The following is a 22525-nucleotide window of genomic DNA, read 5'->3' as shown; positions in this document are numbered from 1 at the left end:
GTGTCCCCGCTGTCTCTCACAGCGAGGCACATTGGGACGAGAATGTGGTGGCCTTGGTTCTTCTCTTCTCTGCCCCACAGCTTTACCAAACACATCCAAGGAGTACAGCTACTGCTGCTGCTGTTTACTTTTCCCTGGTCAATACTCTTTCATCTCCAAGATGATGCTTTCTCTCATAAACTCAAAAATAGTTATTCTCTTAGTGAAGCCACAGGCCCATTGCTCTTTATTAGCTCTTACCGTGTAGAATGTGGCCATCTATTTAAGGTCAGGCAGCAAACAGCTACAGCAGGTTCACCACTATAGTCGAAGAGGAAACTGTTCTACACACAGCAATTTGCACATGAGTAGTTATTATAGATGTAATTTTGCTCATCTCAGGGATAGAGAGGGAGGGGTAATAGCGCCTAGGGAAAATGTCAGTTTAAAGTGATCGTCGTAGTGCTCCAAAAGTGCTCTTATTGACTCTGTCTAAATTATCCTCTTTCTGTGGGAAGTAAAAATAATTTTGTTCTGCCCGATTCCATCAAACAAAAATCCCCAAATTCTGTTTTCTCTGTTTTGTTTTTCCAGGTTTCTGTAAAAAAAAAAAAAACTGAACATCCAATTTGGTTGTTTTTCTAAGTCCACAACAATGCTTAAACCACCTCAGGAGACCACCTTTGAGGTCTTGAAAAATCTACAAAATTTAGATTTTCGGGTGGGTTGCACTTTAATTCAAGTGTGCACCAGCCAGAGCCCATTGTTTGGATGATTTTCTGTAGTGTGCATGTGACTGCAGAGTTTGGAAAACAAATAGCCAATGGATTGATGCAAATAATCGTGATATCATTCTGGCATGTAGGCATAGGCTACTTTATAGTTAACATTTAATTGAGAAGGTTTTTGGGAAAGCCTTTCCATCTCTATGGTTATCATTAGCATCATCGCTAATGGCTACATAAAGTGTAGTCGTACGTGTGCACCTCAGACACACACAGACAGGGGCATTCCTGTGCTGTTTCAGAAAGTTGCAGGAAACTACAAATCACTGAAGCATTTTGTTCATGTCTTATGATTAACTAGGGCAAATGAAATAATAAAGTTCATTATATTTAGTGGATTTACTACTAAGTTCAATACATTTTTGAATATCGTTGAATTTCTTTTTTATTGTCTGTCTTCTGTAATTCCGTCCAAACTTTCCATAGCATAGATTTTATACGGCCCTAGAAAAGTAAACAAGCGAAAATAATATCATATTGTATCGTGTATAGATTCGTCCCCTAGTGCCTTTGCCACTTTCTTACATTTCTTGGTGGCTCAACAACATTGATCATTCTCAAATGATGCTTGAAATAAGAAATATATTTATTATTGTTGACACTAGGGCACATATTTAATAGCCCTTATTAATGACATATTATGATAAATACGCCGTTGGTAATACATAGGGATGAGAGAGCTTTAAGTCATTCTTCATATTTAAGGAATGTCCCATTCAGATTAAAGTCAGGGCTGTGGACTGTGGGAGTCAAAGGTGTAAGAGAGAGGTACACACCCAGGAAGAGGAAAAGAAGAGAGGAGGAGGAACTGTCAAAGTCAACCATTATAGCCTTAGCCCAGGAAACTTGACCACATTGGCCCCATGTGGGTATTCAGTGGGCAAGGTGGACACAGGTTAGCCCACACCAAACCCACACCAGCTCAGCACGGGCTAGCCCACAGCAATCCCACACCAGCACCACATGGGTTAACCTACACCAGTCCCACACGGTCTAGCCCACACATGGATGTGGGAAGTAACAAATAACATTTTAACAAGGCACACCTGTTAATTGAAATGCATTCCAGGTGACTACCTCATGAAGCTGGTTGAGAGAATGCCAAGAATGTGCATCAAGGCAAAGGGTGGTTACTTTGAAGAATCAAATTTATTTTGATTTGTTTAACACTTTTTTTGGTAACTACATGATTCCATGTGTTCATTCATAGTTTTTATGACTTCACTATTATTCTACAATGTAGAAAATAGTAAAAATAAAGAAAAACCTGGTGTGTCCAAGCTTTTGACTGATACTGTATATTCATGTTTTTTTTTTCTTCCAAAAAAAGAAGTGCACTGGGCCTTTAATGAATCCACCAGATCAGAAGCAGTAGGGATGACCAGAGATGTTCTCTTGATATGTACGTGAATTGGACCATTTCCTGTCCTGCTAAGCATTGAAGATGTAAGGCATACTTTTGGGTGTCAGGGAAAGGTATGGAGTAAAAAAAATACATCATGTTCTTTAGGAATGTAGTGAAGAAAAATACAAAAAAGACCACAAAAAACGACTTAAGTTGTACTTTAAAGTATGTTTTAGTACTTTACACCACTGAGTGAAACCAATGGTCCTTTATTGATGTCACTTGTTAAATCCCCTTCAATCAGTGTAGATGAAGGGGAGGAGACAGGTTAAAGAAGGATTTTTAAGCCTTGAGACAATTGAGACATGGTTTGTGTATATGTACCATTCAGAGTGTGAATGAGCAAGACAAAGGATTTAAATGTCTTTAAACTGGGTATGGTGCCAGGTGAACCGTTTTGAGTGTGTCAAGAACTGCAACACTGCTGGTTTTTTTCACACTTAACTGTTTCCCGTGTGTTTCAAGAATGATCCACTACCCAAAGAACATCCAGCCAACTTGACACAACTGTGGGAAGCATTAGAGTCAACAATGGCCAATATCCCTGTGGAACGCTTTCGACAATCAAATCAAATTGTATTTGTCATATTTGCTGAATACAACAGTTGTAGACCTTAAAGTGAAATTCTTACTTACAAGCCCTTAACCAACAATGCAGTTTTAAGAAAAATACCAAGAGAAAAATAAGAAATAAAATAAGAATTAATTAAAGAGCAGCAGTAAAATAACAATAGCGAGGCTATAAACAGGGGGTACCAGTACAATGTGCGGCTAGTCAAGGTAATTGAGGTAATATATATTATTGTTGGTAGAGTTATTAATTTCACTTATGCATAGATAATAACCAGAGAGTGGTTTCTCAAATGACTGCCTCGCCTGGTTCACCGACTACTTTTCAGACAGAGTTCAATGTGTCAAATCGGAGGCCCTGTTGTCCGGACCTCTGGCAGTCTCTATGGGGGTTCAATTCTCGGACTGACTCTTTTCTCTGTATACATCAATGATGTCGCTCTTGCTGCTGGTGATTCTCTGATCCATCTCTACGCAGACGACACCATTCTGTATATTTATGGCCCTTCTTTGGACACTGTGTTAACTAACCTCCAGACGAGCTTCAATGCCATACAACTCTCCTTCCGTGGCCTCCAACTGCTCTTAAATGCAAGTAAAACTAAATGCATGCTCTTCAACTGATCGCTGCCCGCACCTGCACGCCTATCCAGCATCACTACTCTGGACGATTCTGACTTAGAATATGTGGACAACTACAAATACCTAGGTGTCTGGTTAGACTGTAAACTCTCCTTCGACTCACATTAAGCATCTCCAATCCAAAATTAAATCTATAATCTGCTTCCTATTTCGCAACAAAGCCTCCTTCACTCATGCTGCCAAACATACCCTCGTAAAACTGACTATCCTGCCGATCCTTGACTTCGGTGATGTTATTTACAAAATCGCCTCCAACTCTACTCAGCAAATTGGATGCAGTCTATCACAGTGCCATAAGTTTTGTCACCAAAGCCCCATATACTACCCACACTGCGACCTGTATGCACTCGTTGGCTAGCCTTCACTTCCTATTCGTCGCCAAACCCACTGGCTCCAGGTCATCTATAAGTCTTGCTAGGTAAAGCCCTGCCTTATCTCCTCTCACTGGTCACCATAGCAGCACCCACCCGTAGCACGCGCTCCAGCAGATATATTTCACTGGTCACCCCCAAAGCCAATTCCTCCTTTGGCCGCCTGTCCTTACAGTTCTCTGCTGCAAATGACTGGAATGAATTGCAAAAATCACTGAAGCTGTAGACCCATATCTCCCTCACTAACTTTAAGCACCAGCTGTCAGAGCAGCTCACAGATCACTGTACCTGTATATAGCCCAACTGTAAATAGCCCATCCAACTACCTCATCCCCATACTGTTATTTTTTTTTGCTCCTTTGCACCCCAGTATCTCTACTTGCACATTCATCTTCTGCACATCTATCACTTCAGTGTTTAATTGCTAAATTGTCATTATTTCACCACTATGGCCTATTTATTGCCTTACCTCCCTTATCTTACCTCATTTGCACACACTGTATATAGATTTTTTTTTCTCTATTGTGTTATTGACTATGTTTGTTAATTCCATGTGTAACTCTGCGTTGTTGTTTGTGTCGCACTGCTTTGCTTTATCTTGGCCAGGTCGCAGTTGTAAATGAGAACTTGTTCTCAACTAGCCTACCTGGTTAAATAAAGTTGGGGAAAAAAACAGTAGCAGCAGCGTAATAAAGAGGGGGGGCAATGCAAATAGTCTGGGTAGCCATTTGATTAGAATATCAATAGTCTTATGGCTTGGGGGTAGAAGCTGTTTAGAAGCCTCTTGGACGTAGACTTGGCGCTCTGGTACCGCTTGCCGTGCGGTAGCAGAGAGAACAGTCTATGACTAGGGTGGCTGGAGTCTTTGACCATTTTTTAGGGCCTTCCTCTGACACCGCCTGGCATAAAGGTCCTGGATGGCAGGATGCTTGGCCCCAGTGATGTACTGGGCCGTGCGCACTACCCTACGCCACGTTGGGTTTGGCCGGAGTAGGCCGTAATTGTAAATAAGAATTTGTTCTTACCTGACTTGCCAAGTTAAATAAAAACTAAAAACTCTGTAGTGCCTTGCGGTCGGAGGCAGAGCAGTTGCCAAACCAGGCAGTGATGCAACCAGGCTCTCGATGGTGCAGCTTTCGAACCTTTTGAGGATCTGAAGATCCATGCCAAATCTTTTCAGCCTCCTGAGGAGGAATAGGTTTTGCTGTGCCCTCTTCCCGACTGTCTTGGTGTGTTTGGACCATGTTAGTTTGTTGGTGATGTGTACACCAAGGAACTTGAAGCTCTCAACCTGCTCCACTACAGCCCCGTCGATGAGAATGGGGGTGTCCTCGGTCCTCCTTTTCCTGTAGTCCACAATCGTCTCCTTTGCCTTGATCACGTTGAGGGAGAGTTTGTTGTCCTGGCACCACACGGCCAGGTCTCTGACATCCTCCCTATATGCTGTCTTGTCGTTGTTGGTGATCAGGTCTACCACTGTCATCGGCAAACTTAATGATGGTGTTGGAGTCGTGCCTGGCCGTGCAGTCATGAGTGAACAGGGAGTACAGGAGGGCAGTGTGGAGTGCAATAGAGATTGCATCATTTGTGGATCTGTTGGGGCGGTATGCAAATTGGAGTGGGTCTAGGGTTTCTGGGATCATGGTGTTGATGTGAGCCATGACCAGCCTTTCAAAGCACTTCATGGCTACAGACGTCAGTGCTACAGGTCGGTAGTCATTTAGGCAGGTTACCTTAGTGTTCTTGGGCACAGGGACTATGGTGGTCTGCTTGAAACATATTGGTATTACAGACTCAGACAGGGAGAGGTTGAAAATGCAAGTGAAGACACTTGCCAGTTGGTCAGCGCATGCTCGGAGTCCACGTCTTGGTAATCCGTCTGGCTCTGCGGCCTTGTGAAAGTTGACCTGTTTAAAGGTCTTACTCACATAGGCTGAGGAGAACATGATCACACAGTCCTCTGGAACAGCTGATATTCTCATGCGTGTTTCAGTGTTACTTGCCCCGAAGCGAGCATGGAAGTAATTTAGCTTGTCTGTTAGGCTCGTGTCACTGGGCAGCTATTGGCTGTGCTTCCCTTTGTAGTCTGTAATAGTTTCCAAGCTGTGGCACCTCCGACGAGCGTCGGAGCCGGTGTCGTACTGTTCAATCTTAGTCCTGTATTGACGTTTTGCCTGTTTGATGGTTTGCCGGAGGGCATAGCGGGATTTCTTATAAGCTTCCGGGTTATTGTCCCGCTCCTTGAAAGCGACAGCTCTACCCTTTAGCTCAGTGCAAATGATGCCTGTAATCCATGGCTTCTGGTTGGGGTATGTAACTACAGTCACTGTGGGGATGACGTCATTGATGCACTTATTGATGAAGCCGGTGACTGATGTGGTGTACTCCTCAATGCCATCGGAAGAGTCCCTGAACTTATTCCAGTCTGTCCTGGAAAACAGTTTTGTAGCTTAGCATCCATTTCATCTAACCACTTTTTTATTGACTGAGTCACTGGTGCTTCCTGCTTTAGTTTTTGCTTGTAAGCAGGAATCAGGAGGACAGAATTATGGTCAGATTTGCCAAGTGAAGGGCGAGGGAGAGTTTTGTAACCATCTCTGTGTGGAGTAAAGGGGGTCACTACAAAGATACAGGCATCATTCCTAACTCAATTGCCAGAGAGGAAGGGGGAAAAAATGCAACTTTCAAGGTATTGAGAGAACTTGATACATTGTATCAGAAAGACAACAAAGTTGTTAGTATCATACATACAGTAACTCATTAAACCAAAAAAATGCCTGTGCTATCGACGGTTATATCGGTCCACTAATAAAGGACTATTAAACACACATGCTTAATTTGTAAATTATGATTGTGTGTTGGAATGTGTCCCTCTGGGATTCGATCTTGCAACGGTTACTAGTTGCGCTTGGCTTATGTATATTTAAACCCAAATACTTTTAGACTTTTACTCAAGTACTATTTTACTGGGTGACTTTTACTTGAGTCATGTTCTATTAAGGTATCTTTACTTTTACTCAAGTATGACAATTGGATACTTTTTCCACCACTGCTTTCAACTTTATTCACCCGGTCAGTCTATTTCATGGAAAGAGCAGGTGTTCCTAATGTTTTGTGCACTCAATGTACATGATTTATTTCCATTCCAAGCACTGGCATGCTGACACTTGGTTACTATGGATTTGGGTTCAAAGTTTTCCCATCCCTCTTTATTTCCTTTTTCACTCTTGATGTTTTCTGTTTTTTTGAGGTTGTAAATTCTGAGCCAATTCCAGAGACTGATTCCATCAGAGATTTGCATACAAATACCCAGCGCCTGGGAAATGGTATCTCACAGTTGTCTATGGGTGTAAGCATATTGTAGACTACAATATGCTGCAGTTACTCTACCACATAGTCACATAATGAACTACTCAAAGGTTGGTGGCTTCAAGCTGCTTTTATTAACATACAAATGAAAACAAAATTGTGTAAAAGGTTTAAGAATTATTTTCTGATGTAAAAACACATTCAGTGCTTTGTGTATTTGTTGTAAACATACAATTCCAACCTCCTTTATTACATACATCAATTAATCTATCTCCAGCATGTTATTTTACAATGAGCATGGAATGGCTTTGTCTTTCTACAAAGGTGCCTCACAAAGATTGCATCGAGGAATGTAGCTATCTGCTTTTGAATACACATGTCAAATTCTTTTTTTATTGGTAGATTTCATGTGGTCACACAGGGCTTCCATTGGTTGCTGGTGCTTTGAATGGAATTCAATAATCTGCAAAGACTTTTACGTTCTAGGGAGTCTGAATTTATAACATCCCTTTTTTTCTTCCTTTAAACTTTTGTCCTCTCAGTTTAGAAATTCAATAAATTCGGTCACAAACAAATTAAAATTGTGTTGATTAATAAGGTTAATTAACTTCTTCTTTATTTTGTATCAAATGTTCACAAATGGCTAGAATGGTCCTCAGAAATTTAAACAAGGCATCATTTAACAATGATGCAGCACCCCCTTGGGCCATTCAGTATAATTTTGTAAATTACGGATCATTCAACCAAGTTTAATCAAAATCGGGCCAGTGGTTTCTGAGAAATCGTGTGTGACTGACATACATACAGATGATAACTATAGCGCCCCCCTTGGGCCATTTTGTAAATGCCGGATCTCTATGGCAAGGCATATCATTCACCTAAGTTTAGTCAAAATTGGGCCAGTGGGGTCTGAGATATTGTGTGGGTCAGTTACTCATGTCCCTGAGCATGTGAGTCAAACAGATCAATAGATATACAGTACCAGTCAAAAGTTTGGACACACCTACTCATTCAAGGGTTTTTCTTTATTTTTAATATATTCTACATTGTATAATAATAGTGAAGACATCAAAACTATGAAATAACACATATGGAATCATGTAGTAACCAAAAAAGTGTTAAACAAATCAGAATATATTTTATATTTGAGATTCTTCAAAGTAGCTACCCTTTGCCTTGATGACAGCTTTGCATACTCTTGGCATTCTCTCAAACAGCTTCACCTGGATTGCGTTTCCAACAGTCTTGAAGGAGTTCACACATACACTACCTTTCAGAAGTTTGGGGTCACTTAGAAATGTCATTGTTTTCCATGAAAACATACATGAACTGAGTTGCAAAATGAATAGGAAAAATAGTCAAGATGTTGACAAGGATATAAATAATGATTTTTAATTGAAATAAAAATTGTGTCCTTCAAACTTTGCTTTCATCAAAGAATCCTCAATTTGCAGCAATTACAGCCTTGCAGACCTTTGGCATTCTAGTTGTCAAATTGTTGAGGTAATCTGAAAATATTTCACCCCATGCTTCCTGAAGCACTTCCCACAAGTTGGATTGGCTTGGATCTCTTACATACCATACGATCAAGCTGCTCCCACAACAGCTCAATAGGGTTGAGATCCGGTGACTGTGCTGGACTCTCCATGATCCCTTTAACCCTGTACAAATCTCCCACTTTACCACCACCAAAGCACCCCCAGACCATCACATTGCCTCCACCATGCTTGACAGTCAAGCACTCCTCCAGCATCTTTTCATTTTTTCTGCGTCTCACCTCAAACTTAGATTCGTCTGTCCATAACACTTTTTTCCAATCTTCCTCTGTCCAGTGTCTGTGTTACTTTGCCCATCTTAATATTTTCTTTTCATTGGCCAGTGTGAGATATGGCTTTTTCTTTGCAAATCTGCCTAGAAGGCCAGCATCCCGGAGTCGCCTCTTCACTGGTGATGTTGAGACGGGTGTTTTACGGGTACTATTTAAAGAAGCTGCCAGTTGAAGACTTGTGAGGCGTCTGTTTCTCAAACTAGACACTCTAATGTACTTGTCCTCTTGCTCAGTTGTGCAACGGGGCCTCCCACTCCTCTTTCTATTCTGGTTAAAGACAGTATGTGCTGTTCTGTGAAGGGAGTAGTACACAGCGTTGTATGTATGAGATCTTCAGTTTCATGGCAATTTCTCGCATGGAATAGCCTTCATTTCTCAGAAGAATAGACTGACGAGTTTCAGAGAAAAGGTCTTTGTTTCTGGCCATTTTGAGCCTGTACTCAAACCCACAAATGCTGATGCTCCAGATACTCAACTAGTCTAAAGAAGGCCAGTTTAATTGCTTCTTTAATTAGCACAACAGTTTTCAGCTGTGCTAACATAATTGCAAAAGGATTTTCTAATGCTCAATTTAACCTTTTTAAAATGACAAACTTGGATTAGCTAACACAATGTACCATTGGAATACAGGAGGGATGGTTGCTGATAATGGGCCTCTGTATGCCTATGGAGATATTCCATTTAAAAAACAGCTGATTTCAAGCTACAGTAGTCATTTACAACATTAACAATGTCTACACTGTATTTCTGATCAATTTGATGTAATTTTAATGGACAAAAAAATTGATTTTCTTTAAAAAAACAAGGACATTTCTAAATGACCCCAAACTTTTTAAAGGTAGTGTATGTTGAGCACTTGTTGTCTGCTTTTCCTTCACTCTGCAGTACAACTCATCCCAAACCATCTCAATTGGGTTGAGGTCGGGTTATTGTGGAGGCCAGATCATCTGATGCAGCACTCCATCACTCTCCTTCTTGGTCAAATAGCCCTTGCACAGCCTGGAGGTGTGATGGGGCATTGTCCTGTTGAAGAACAAATGATAGTCCCACTAAGCGCAGACCAGATGGGATGGCGTATCGCTGCAGAATGCTGTGGTAGCCATGCTGGATAAGTGTGCCTTGAATTCTAAATAAATCACTGACAGTGTCACCAGCAAAGCACCTCCACACCATCTTCAATGCTTCATGTGGGAACCACACATGCAGAGATCATCTGTTCACCTACTCTGCATCTAACAAAGACACAGTGGTTGGATCCAAAAATCTCAAATTTGGACTCATTAGACCAAAGGACAGATTTCCACCAGTCTATTGTCCATTGCTCATGTTTCTTCTCCAAAGTAGTCTCTTCTTCTTATTGGTTTCATTTAGTAATGGTTTCTTTGCAGCAATTCAACCATGAAGGCCTGATTCATGCAGTCTCCTTTGAACAGTTGATGTTGAGATGTGTCTGTTACTTGAACTCTGTGAAGCATTTATTTGGGCAGCAATTTCTGAGGCTGGTAACTCTAAAGAACTTTATCCTCTGCAGCAGAGGTAACTCTGGGTCTTCCTTTCCTGTGTCGGTCCTCATTCATCATTGTGCTTGATGGTTTTTGCAACGGCAATTGAAAAAACGTTCAAAGTTCTTGAAATGTTCCGTATTGACTGACCTTCATGCCTTAAAGTAATGATGGACTGTCATTTCTCTTTGCTTATTTGAGCTGTTCTTGCCAAAATATGGATTTGCTTTTACCAAATAGGGCTATCTTCTGTATTCCACCCCTACCTAGTCACAACACAAATGATTGGCTCAAACGCATTAAGAAGGAAAGAAATTCCACAAATGAACTTTTAACAAGACACACCTGTTTTAATTTATATGCATTCCAGGTGACTACCTCATGAAGCTGGTCGAGAGAATGCCAAGAGTGTGCAAAGCTGTCATTAAGGCAAAGTGTGGCTATTTTGAAGAATCTCAAATATAAAATATATTTTGATTTGTTTAAAACTTTTGTGGTTACTGCATGATTCCATATGTGTAATTTCATATTTTTGTCTTCACTATTATTCTACAATGTAGAAAATAGTACATTTTTTTCAACAATTATTGAATGAATTGGTGTGTCCAAACTTTTGACTGGTACTGTAAACATGTGCCGTTATATTGCCACCGTGTGGTCGATATGAATTTTCTTGCATATGTTGAGTCTTGATGTTTGCAACATGTGTACCAAATTGTGTTACAATATGAATATCCTTGACAGATTTATATGCTTTTACGTGCCAGACCACACCCACCTGAATTTTTATTGTCAATAGCGGCCATGTTGTTTTAGGTACTAGTCTGTAAAATATTTTTGAGAGACCTTTGTCCATAGTTTCCAAATATCAAGTTTTGTGCCGATCGGTCATTCGGTGCTCGAAGAGTATAACAAAAAATACATAATGGCGGACCTTATGGGTCCCTGAGGCAAATGTGTTCCTTGTGAGGAGAGGGAACTATGTACTGAATTTCATGAATTTAGGTCAACACGGGGTGAGGAGCGTGACCTTTTAAAGTTTGCATTTTCAATCTCTTGTTATAGTGCCACCACCTGGCCAATCGCCGATTACTATGGCAAGATGCATCATTCACCCAAGTGCTGCCTTAGATATCGCGTGTGACTAATGTATGAATGTACTAACAGACGGAGCCAGATCCACAGTCCCTTCCACGATTTCACTGTGGGGGACAACAAATTCAGTCAACTTCGCAATAATATATTAAGTCTATAAAGGTTTTCCTTTCAGCACACACTGCATAGCTAATCTCTGTGATAACGCTTAACATTGACAGGTAATTCTTCTCTTGAAAATATCTCAGACTTTTGTTGACTCCATAGACACCAAAATGTTGCCCACGCAGTGTATGGTATTTGTCATTCACTGTCAATACAGCGTGACTAACGGTTAGAAAATGGTCATTTGACAGCTGTTAAACAAGGGAATAAATCTGACTGACTTTAAAAACAGGCTGATTGACTGAGAAGACGAGTGATCCCATTCGTAGATGTGTATACGTGCACTTAACAGTGTTCTATGTGAAGCATTAGCCTATGTATGTGAGGCACAAAGGGACATTTAATTCCTTCTCAAGTGTGTTATGGCATCTGCAAAGCACAGACGATAAATATCATTATAGTAGAGACATGAGAGAAATGCTGAAGCCTTTGGAGTAAGTGCTTTGTCTTATAAGGCTTGCTGGATTGAGACAGCAACCTGAAATGCGAATAGAAACATTGCCACCATGGGACCACAGAGGAGGAGACTTTGTTCCTGATTGTTCTATCTTGTATTGCTCTTGCTGGACTATCAAGCCTTTCATTTGTTAATGTCGTCGTACCATCTGCAACAATGCTTCTTGTGTACAAACAACACTTCTCGAGTATGTTCAAAAAATAACAAATTACACTGCGGTATAGTATTGTTCAATGGTCTCTGTCTTCTGTTATAACAGCTAAGTGATGTTTAAGTGGAGCTGTTATAGAGAGAGAGAGAGTCCCTAAAATAAACAGTGCGAGCCCTAAACAGTGTTGTATTGCCCTTCAGATGCAGAGGTAGGTAGGCTGCATCCCTCGCGACCTCCAGGCTGCCTCCATGGGCCAGACAGGGCCGAGGTCCAGTGGGCGCCATGAATCACAAATCCCTGGCTGATTTGTAAATTGTCGGGACATTGATTTACAAGGCTGTGGCTAAGGAATGAAATCCTCTCCCAGCAAACGTTGAAGATGGAAGTGTGCTGTGCGGGTGGGGGGAGGGGTGTAGTAATCACAGCAGATTGCTCTTAAAAGGAAGGTCATAGCCCACTCTTTGGGTGATTAAAACCTTTTTACCAGTGTAGTGTTTTCTCCCTCATCACACAGGCCATCATGGAGTGGGACCTGTTAACAATGGCCCACCAGAAACAACTCATGATTACTCCACATTACATACATAAACTCCAATGATTACATTCATTCATACAGTATGTTCATGTACATCTTGCTTATTTAAAGGTGATATATTCAGAAATCGCTCTGCCATTTCCTGGTTGCTAAAATTCGAATAGTTTGCCTCATTTCAGTTTGTGACAAAACAAACAGTGTATAGTGTAGAAAATCACTTTACCACCTAAAACATATTTTCAAAAAAGATTGTTTTCAGCTGTTTGAAGCTGCCGTACAAAACTGAAGGTAAAAGATGCAAAAAACAAATTTAAGAACGGGAAGCATAGAAATAGCGCACATTGAACAGATCTGCCGCTTGTTAGACTTGGTTCAATGAGAATGACAGATTTATAACTCACATTTCTATGTGGATTTGATCGGGTCACCCGAAAAGTGCAGAATTTCAGCTTTAACACATCGTGAATTGTAGGTACATACATACATCTACTTAAAGTCATCTTTCATGAGAGATGATAGTTATACCTGAGCTTTTCATGAACATTATACATATTTAAATGTTTACTTGTTCTTGTTTTATCACAATCTGTGTTGATAATCTTGTCATCATACTGTTGGTGTCGTCTGTGTTGGTGCCTCTACTCTCCGTCGGCACCTCTCTGGCTTTGTGCAGTACTCTTTGTTCTCACACTAGAATATTGCATATTTTCCTTTCCATCTGAAGCATGAGCTGAGCTCAGCTGAAAGATTGATTTACCAGAGGTTCAATATAATTGGATCTCACTCCGTTTTCAGAGCAGAATATTTTGAATGTTAGGTGCAGCCAACATGAAGGGAGCGGGGGAGGGGGCAGCAAAGCATGAAAAGGATACTAGTTCTAAGTAGAATATCATTGACCAAAACTTATGATGTGGTTATTCCAGATGTGCTTCCCAGAAATGTGACCATTTCGGTCTTTGTGAATTTCAAATCAATATGTATTATTATTATTGTTTTATTACAAAATGAGAAAATATATGGATAGTAATGTAATGTGCAATGGTCCTGACTCATGGAGTTAGTTTCCTTCATTTTAAGAATATCAAAACATTACAATAACCGTACACCATGAAATTACATCTACAACATAATTAAATGTATTGTAAAGTAGGCCTGACAGTAGCTTACATTAGTCACTGTCATCTCTGCTGTCTGTGTGTAGTTCTATCAGGTCTGTCTGTTAAACTCCAGTCCAAATGGCCATTCTAGTTTTACCTGAGGGAAGCTTTAGAGGAAATTTACAGGATGTAGAACAAGCAAGCACTGTCTGAGCTTGTCCTGACTCAGCCCTTCTTTTCTGTCTTGTAGTAGCAGACTGTCGAGTCTTGGAGGGATTGCAGAGGTTTTCGTCCATCCCCACCTACTTGCCTGTCAACTACCAGGTGGTCAACGCAGAGTCTGCCTTCTTCCTGAAGGAGGCCAACCAGGAGTTTATGAGGAACTCCAGCCTGCTGTCGCGGACAGAGCCCTTCTTCATTTATCAGGCCCGCAGCATGCCCTCAGTAAACGCCAGCTATGGACCCCTCTCTGTGGAGCAGCCTGTCCCCCCGGAGCTCATCCAGCACCCTGGAGCCTTTGTGGCGTCCTCCATGTTCACCTTCAACTGGAAGGTTCAGACCTTCATCATTCAGGAAAGGATCTACCTGGCCAAGCCCAGGGTCCAAGTGCTGTTCTATGTGGCCGGCAGGGACTGGGATGACTACAGCGCCATCGACAAGCTGCCCTGCGTACGCATGTTTGCCTTCCATGAGACCCAGGAGGTGCGTGGCACCTGCCAGCTGAAGGGGGAACTGGGGCTGTGTGTAGCTGAGCTGGAGCCCCTGGCTGGCTGGTTCAGCCCCCCCAGCGTAGTGCCTGGGCGTCAAAGGACCATAGAGTTGGCCGAGGGAACCACCGTGGAGCTCTACTACATGTTACAGTCAACAGAGGAAGGGGAGTGCCACTCGGAGGAGGCCCGGAAAGGCAACTCCATCCGCTCGGATCAGGAGGGTCTGTTCGGCTCATCCACCTCCACCCCCATGAGGAGGATCGGCAGTGTGCGTCTGTACCAGATCCCTGCCACTCCTTTCCTGACTGAACACAGGCTGGATAGTAACTTCCTGGTCATGGTGCCAGCCATGCCCATGAGGCAGAGGGACACTGTCTCTGCCTTCATCACTGCCTCAGCCTTCTCTCCTGTGGAAATGTTCACTCTAAGGTAAGACAATACTGTACATGCTCTGATACTAAAGGTTAATAATTAGACCTGTGCATATCTTCATACAAAGTGTCTCTGCAATGCTGTATTAAAGAGTGAAGACTTTGAGAAATGAACAACTCTTTGTAATACAAATCAAATTAAAGTGTATTTGTCACGTGCGCTGAATACAACAGGTGCAGTAGACCTTACAGTGAAATGCTTACTTACAGGCTCTAACCGCAAAAAAGGTATTAGGTGAACAATAGGTAGGTAAAGAAATAAAACAACAGTTGTAATTTAAAACACCCTGGTTGTAAATCAATTAGCAAGGAGTATAGGGCAAGTGTAACATTTGGCAGTTTGGCTGTTAGTTCTGATTTAATTATAAAGTTATCTCAGTGTTTTTGCGGTCTCCAAAATTAAAGTTACTTTACTCATTTTAGCCAAGCTTATATAACTCAGTGAAAACAGGGAGTGGAGCATCTCTATCTCAGATAAATTGTCAGATTCATTGAAGCTGTAAGTTGTAATTAGAATGTGCAGATGAGATGAAGTGATTTAGATAATTAACACACAATGCAAATGAGGATGTCATTAATTAAAATGCATTTCCATTAGCGTAATGACTGCAAGCCTGATCTTAATCACACTGGTTGGGAACATTTATAAACCATAAGAGATGTCGTGACTTAGGGTCAAGCCAATTTGTCAACCTGTGTAAATGAAAACAAGCCAACTGGCTGATTGGATTGTTTTCTGAGTAGGTGAGTGGAAATGCTGAAACTAGTTTAAGTTAGTTACACTATACCTTTCTCATCCTGAACCATGGAAATAGAGGACAAGTTGTCATAAATGTCCAATATATTCCATTGTTCTCAGAGTCTAGATTTGATGTTGAATATCTCTCTCAGCGATCTCTGACTTTCACATGAAATCTAAATTATAATCTAAATGAAAACTAGAACATAACTGGTGTAACTGAGTCAGGTTTGTAGGTCTCCTTGCTCCCACACACAATATTTTTTCTGAGGTCAAGCAAAGAAGCACTGAGTTTGAAGGTAGGCCTTGAAATACATCCACAGGTACACCTCCAATTGACTCAAATGATGTCAATTAGGTACAGTCAACTTAGTGTATGTAAACTTCTGACCCACTGCATTTGTGATACAGTGAATTATAAGTGAAATAATCTGTCTGTAAACAATGGTTGGAAAAAGTTATTGTGTCATGCACAAAGTAGATATGCTAACCGGAGTGGTGAAAAACGAGTTTTAATGACTCCAACTTAAGTGTATGTAAACTTCTGACTTCAACTGTACGTGGTTGCTTTAAGTTGTTTATTTATGGTATTTTATGTATTGCGTTGTCATCAATGGCAATTTGAATGCTAGACTAGTTTGTTAAATAGCCTACAAAAATAAAATAACAAAATGTTTTTGAACAGTAATTGCATGGCTTCAATATGGAAGTATATTGTTAACATAGCATTCACACTGAAATAGGCCTACTGTAAAATGCATTATGTCTGAGCCATGGAAATGCCAAATGTTGTCCGTGATCAAGATTAAATTAACTATTGATAAGAACTAAAAAGACAGTGTTACGGCTTTCTTCCGTCGAAAGAGAGTCGGACCAAAATGCAGCATGGTAAGTTAGATACATGTTTAATAAACAAATAAACACGAAAATACAAAACAACAAACGGAACGTGAAAACCTATACAGCCTATCTGGTGAAATACAAAACACTGAGACAGGAACAATCACCCACGAAACACTCAAAGAATATGGCTGCCTAAATATGGTTCCCAATCAGAGACAACGAGAATCACCTGCCTCTGATTGAGAACCGCCTCAGGCAACCATAGACTTTGCTAGAACACCCCACTAAGCCACAATCCCAAAACCTAAAAAAAAAAACACAACACAAAATAAACCCATGTCACACCCTGGCCTGACCAAATAAAACATATAAACACAAAATACTAAGAACGGGGCGTGACAGAACGGCAGCGCTAAACAGGCGGGAGACTCCGGCAGCGCTGGAGAGGAGGAAGGCTCTGATAGCGCTAGACAGGCGGGAGACTACGGCAGTGCTGGAAAGGAGGAAGGCTCTGGCAGCGCTAAACAGGCGGGAGACTCCGGCAGCGCTGGAGAGGAGGAAGGCTCTGATAGCGCTAGACAGGCGGGAGACTACGGCAGTGCTGGAAAGGAGGAAGGCTCTGGCAGCGCTAAACAGGCGGGAGACTCCGGCAGCGCTGGAGAGGAGGAAGGCTCTGGTATTTTTTTATATTTTTTTATATTTTTTATTTAACCTTTATTTAACCAGGTAGGCTAGTTGAGAACAAGTTCTCATTTACAACTGCGACCTGGCCAAGATAAAGCACAGCAGTGTGAGCAGACAACAAAGAGTTACACATGGAGTAAACAATAAACAAGTCAATAACACAGTAGAAAACAGAGGGGGAGACTATATACAATGTGTGCAAAAGGCATGAGGAGGTAGGCAAATAATTACAATTTTGCAGAATTAACACTGGAGTGATGAATGATCAGATGGTCATGTACAGGTGGAGATATTGGTGTGCAAAAGAGCAGAAAAGTAAATAAATAAAAACAGTATGGGGATGAGGTAGGTGAAAAAGGGTGGGCTATTTACCAATAGACTATGTACAGCTGCAGCGATCGGTTAGCTGCTCAGATAGCTGATGTTTGAAGTTGGTGAGGGAGATAAAAGTCTCCAACTTCAGCGATTTTTGCAATTCGTTCCAGTCACAGGCAGCAGAGTACTGGAACGAAAGGCGGCCAAATGAGGTGTTGGCTTTAGGGATGATCAGTGAGATACACCTGCTGGAGCGCGTGCTACGGATGGGTGTTGCCATCGTGACCAGTGAGCTGAGATAAGGCGGAGCTTTACCTAGCATGGACTTGTAGATGACCTGGAGCCAGTGGGTCTGGCGACGAATATGTAGCGAGGGCCAGCCGACTAGAGCATACAAGTCGCAGTGGTGGGTGGTATAAGGTGCTTTAGTGACAAAACGGATGGCACTGTGATAAACTGCATCCAGTTTGCTGAGTAGAGTGTTGGAAGCCATTTTGTAGATGACATCGCCGAAGTCGAGGATCGGTAGGATAGTCAGTTTTACTAGGGTAAGCTTGGCGGCGTGAGTGAAGTAGGCTTTGTTGCGGAATAGAAAGCCGACTCTTGATTTGATTTTCAATTGGAGATGTTTGATATGAGTCTGGAAGGAGAGTTTGTAGTCTAGCCAGACACCTAGGTACTTATAGACGTCCACATATTCTAGGTCGGAACCATCCAGGGTGGTGATGCTAGTCGGGCATGCGGGTGCAGGCAGCGACCGGTTGAAAAGCATGCATTTGGTTTTACTAGCGTTTAAGAGCAGTTGGAGGCCACGGAAGGAGTGTTGTATGGCATTGAAGCTTGTTTGGTAGCGCTAAACAGGCGTGAGACTCCGACAGCGCTGGAGAGGAGAAAGGCTCTGACAGCGCTGAACAGGCGAGGCGCACTGAAGGCCTGGTGCGTGGTGCTGTCACTGGTGGTACTGGACCGAGGACATGCACAGGAAGCCTGGTGCGGGGAGCTGCCACCGGAGAACTGGTGTGTGATGGTGGCACAGGATGGACCGGACGGTGAAGGTGTACTGGAGAGCCTGAGAGCAGGACTGGCACAGGATGTGCAAGGCTAGGTAGGTACACAGGAGGCCTAGTGCGTGAGGCTGGCACACTCTTCACCAGCCGACTAACACGCACCTCAGGACGAGTATGGAGCCCTGACCCAGGTGCCATCAGATCCCGGACACGCTCCGTCGGACGAATATCATACATAAAGCACCAAACTAGCAACTCCCTCATAACTCTCTCCTCCACTTTCCCCATTAACTCCTTCACAGTCTCTGCTTCACTCACCTCCAACACCGGCTCTGGTTCTGGTCTCCTCCTTGGCTCCTCACGAAAAACAGGGGGAGTTGGCTCAGGTCTGAACCCTGACTCTGCCACACTCTCCCTGAGCCCCCCCCCCCCTCCCCAATACATTTTTGGGGCTGACTCTCGGGCTTCCATCCGCGTCGCCGTGCTGCCTCTTCATACCAGCGCCTCGCCGCTTTTACCGCCTCCAGTTCTTCTTTGGGGCGGCGATATTCTCCAGGCTGTGTCCAGGGTCCTTTTCCGTCCAATATCTCCTCCCACGTCCAGAAGTCCTGTGATCGCTGCTCCTCACGATAAACAGGGGGAGTTGGATCAGGTTTGAACCCTGACTCTGCCGCACTCTCCCTGAGCCCCCCCCAAGACATTTTTGGGGCTGACTCTCGGGTTTCATTCTGCGCCGCCGTGCTTGTCTCCTCGACTCCATTTTCCTATAGCCCTCTTCGGCACTGCTCCAGCGAATCCCAGGCGGGCTCCGGCACTCTCTCTGGGTCGACCGCCCACCTGTCTATTTCCTCCCAGGTCGTATACTCTAAACTTCGTAGCTCCTGCTGCCGCTGCCTGTCACCACGCTGCTTGGTCCTGGTGTGGTGGGTGATTCTGTTACGGCTTTCTTCCGTCTAAAGAGAGTTGGACCAAAATGCAGCGTGGTAAGTTAGATACATGTTTAATAAACAAATAAACACGAAAATACAAAACAACAAACGGAACGTGAAAACCTATACAGTCTATTTTTTTTTATTTTATTAAAAATAATTTATTATCTTCAATACCATTCATACTTTACAACTCATAATTTTCATACATACTCAAATAATGGTATTTTAATTTAACTAATTAAATTAAACAAAAACCCCAAACAAAACCTCAGGGGAGCATCTTCCCTCCCCGTCACCCTACAAACTACCTTTCCCTATCTCCCCGTCCCTAATCTATCCCCTTACAAATCTAAATGACACCCAGCCCTAAACCCCCCTTCCACCTCTCCCGAGCAGCATGCTGCCCCCACTTCCTCTCCTCCCTCTTCATCCTCCCCCTCAAATCTCCTTCCACCCTCCTCACTATCCCTTCCACCCCCCAATCTCTCCCTGTCTTCACCATGTTCTGCCTGGCTTCCAATAGCCCCCGTTTAAAGAGACTCGTGAGAAGCCAGAGCAGAAACCTGTCCCTATCCGTCCCTCTCGCTCTCCCTACACCTCTCTCTAACCTGGCCCGTGTCAATACAAAATCCCCCCTTACCAAACCTAACAACACCCGTGCCCTAGCCCATACTACTCCGGCAAAGGCACAGTCCCAAAAGACATGGCGCACAGTCTCCTCCCTGCCACAAGAGGATCTTGGACAGGTGGGGGATTGCACCAAACTATACCGGTACATGATGGAACGTACCGGCAAGCACTTATGGAGGCTCAACCAATTCAGGTCCTTGAGCCTGTTGTCCAGACCCCGCGCCTGCACTCCCTCCCAGACCACTTCCGAGATGCCCACTACAGGCGCCGGACTCCCTGCCGTGTTAGACCACACCATTACGCTTCTCGCCTGATACGAGAAGAACACCCGCAGGAGGTAACCGGATGGGTGTATCACTGGATGAGCAAGCTCCGTTAACAAGAAAGAAACAAAAATTGTGTCCAGCTTGAGGGGGAAATGTGGTACCCCCCTACCTCCCTCCCCGATGGGACAGATCATGCGTGCCCTGGCGACCCACTCGCACCTGCCACTCCACATGAACTGAAACACAAGCCTCACTAGAGGCCTCCTCAGACAAGCCGGCAATGGGTAGATGTACGCCAAATACAAAAGAGACGGCAACACATCCACCTTTAGGACCAGGACTTTGCCCATAAAAGACAAATACCTAGCCTTCCACATTGCTAGCTTCCTCTGTACCACTGCGATACGCATGTTCCAGTTCAGCGTTGCTGAGCCGGAGGTCTCAAAATGGACCCCGAGAATCCTCAGGGCCCCCTCACAGAGAGAGAACCCCCCGGGCACATCCGTTTTACCGCGCCATCTACCGAAAAACTTGACGGAAGACTTTGCATGGTTCAGAACCGCTCCCGACTCTCGGGTGAAATCCCCAAAGATGGCAAGGGACCTTGTCAGGCACGAGTCCTTGCACAGCAGCAAGGAAGTGTCGTCGGCGTACTGCGTCATCTTAACACGCAGCACACCACTTCCGGGGATCAACAAGCCTTCCACCCCTGTGTCTGCCCTAATGGCAGCCCCCAGAGGCTCCATGTACAGAACGAAGAGGAGAGCCGAGCGTGGGCACCCCTGCCTGACCCCAGACGAGAGGTCAAAAACGTCACCCAAGTGACTATTTACACTAACTCGGCACCCCGCTCCGACATATAATGTACGAATCCATCCTATGAACTTCTCCCCAAATCCTAATCGACCTAACACTCTGAATAAAAAGGATCTATTCACGCGATCAAAGGCTTTCGCCTGATCTAGCGCTGCTACCATTAAAGGCAGTCCTCTATCTTCAACCCAAGCGATGGAGTCCCTGATTAACTGTAGGTTCCATCTAATAGAGCGGCCCTCTACCCCGCACGTCTGATCCTCATGAACGACGTAGGGAAGGGCTGTGCGCAACCGGTCTGCTAAAACCTTTGCAAGTAGCTTGTAATCTACGCACAGCATGGTCAATGGCCGCCAGTTGCCAAGGTCTGTTACTTCCCCCTTCTTATATAAAAGTGACAGCACACCAACAGCCATTGATCCCCCAGGGACCCCCGTCTCAAGGATGGCCTTCAGGACTTCGAGGACCACTGGTCCAAGTATACCCCAAAACTTGAGATAAAACTCAGCCGGCAGCCCATCCATCCCAGGCACCTTCCCTTTTCCCATCCTCCTAAGAGCGCTCTCAACCTCTTCTAGTGAAATCTGGGCCTCCATCACTTCTCTAATGTCCTCCGGCAACCGCCTGGACAAGTGTTCTAAAAACACATTTCCCTGCTCTACATCTATTTCCCTTTCCTTAAATAAACCTTGGAAATGATCAGTTGTCACCCTGACCATATCCTCTGGTTCTCTAACTATACTACCATTTTCTTCCCTAATGCCATGCATTACCTTCCTACTCTGTCTGGCCCTAACCGACTTAAAGAGCATAGCGGATAGCGCATTGTGTTCTAGAAAGCCACTATGCGCACGCTCCAGGAAAGCTCGAGCCTTCCGCTCCTGCAACTCCCTGAGCTGCGCCTTTAGGGTAGCGGATCTCTCCCAGTCAAACGACCCGCCGAGGTTGCCTGCCTCATACTCGAGTTCAATTAACCTTTGGATACGATCCACCTCCCTCCTCTCCTCCCTTTTTTTCCTCTTGCAATACCTTATTATAAAAGCCCTAATCCTCACCTTAACTAATTCCCACCACTCTAACACCCCCTCGCACATGGACCGGAGGCCTTCAAGCCTCCAAAAGAAATCATAAAACCCGTCAACAAAAGCCTGCTCCTCCAGCACATCCCGATCTAACTTCCAGTACCCCCTACCAAAGAGGCAGACTGGCGACCCCACCTGCAGGAGCACCCCGTCGTCATCCGAAAAGAAAACAGGCAACAGCC

The 22525-nt window shown here is 43.6% G+C and overlaps 1 protein-coding gene across 1 annotated transcript in view; it reads left to right on the top strand.

Annotated features, from left to right (window-relative positions):
• LOC109878808 (transmembrane protein 132C) overlaps positions 1–22525 on the top strand; it is a 196731-nt gene that overhangs the window by 17893 nt on the left and 156313 nt on the right. Inside the window, exon 2 of the mRNA XM_020471017.2 lies at positions 14142–15030. Coding sequence (XP_020326606.2) covers positions 14142–15030 — 889 coding nt within the window. The remainder of the gene's footprint in view (positions 1–14141; positions 15031–22525) is intronic.

The sequence above is a fragment of the Oncorhynchus kisutch genome, linkage group LG3 (assembly GCF_002021735.2).
Source record: "Oncorhynchus kisutch isolate 150728-3 linkage group LG3, Okis_V2, whole genome shotgun sequence".
NCBI classification, from domain to species: domain Eukaryota; kingdom Metazoa; phylum Chordata; class Actinopteri; order Salmoniformes; family Salmonidae; genus Oncorhynchus; species Oncorhynchus kisutch.
Note: the sequence above shows the minus strand (reverse complement) of the source record. Positions and strands in the feature narration are given on the sequence as shown.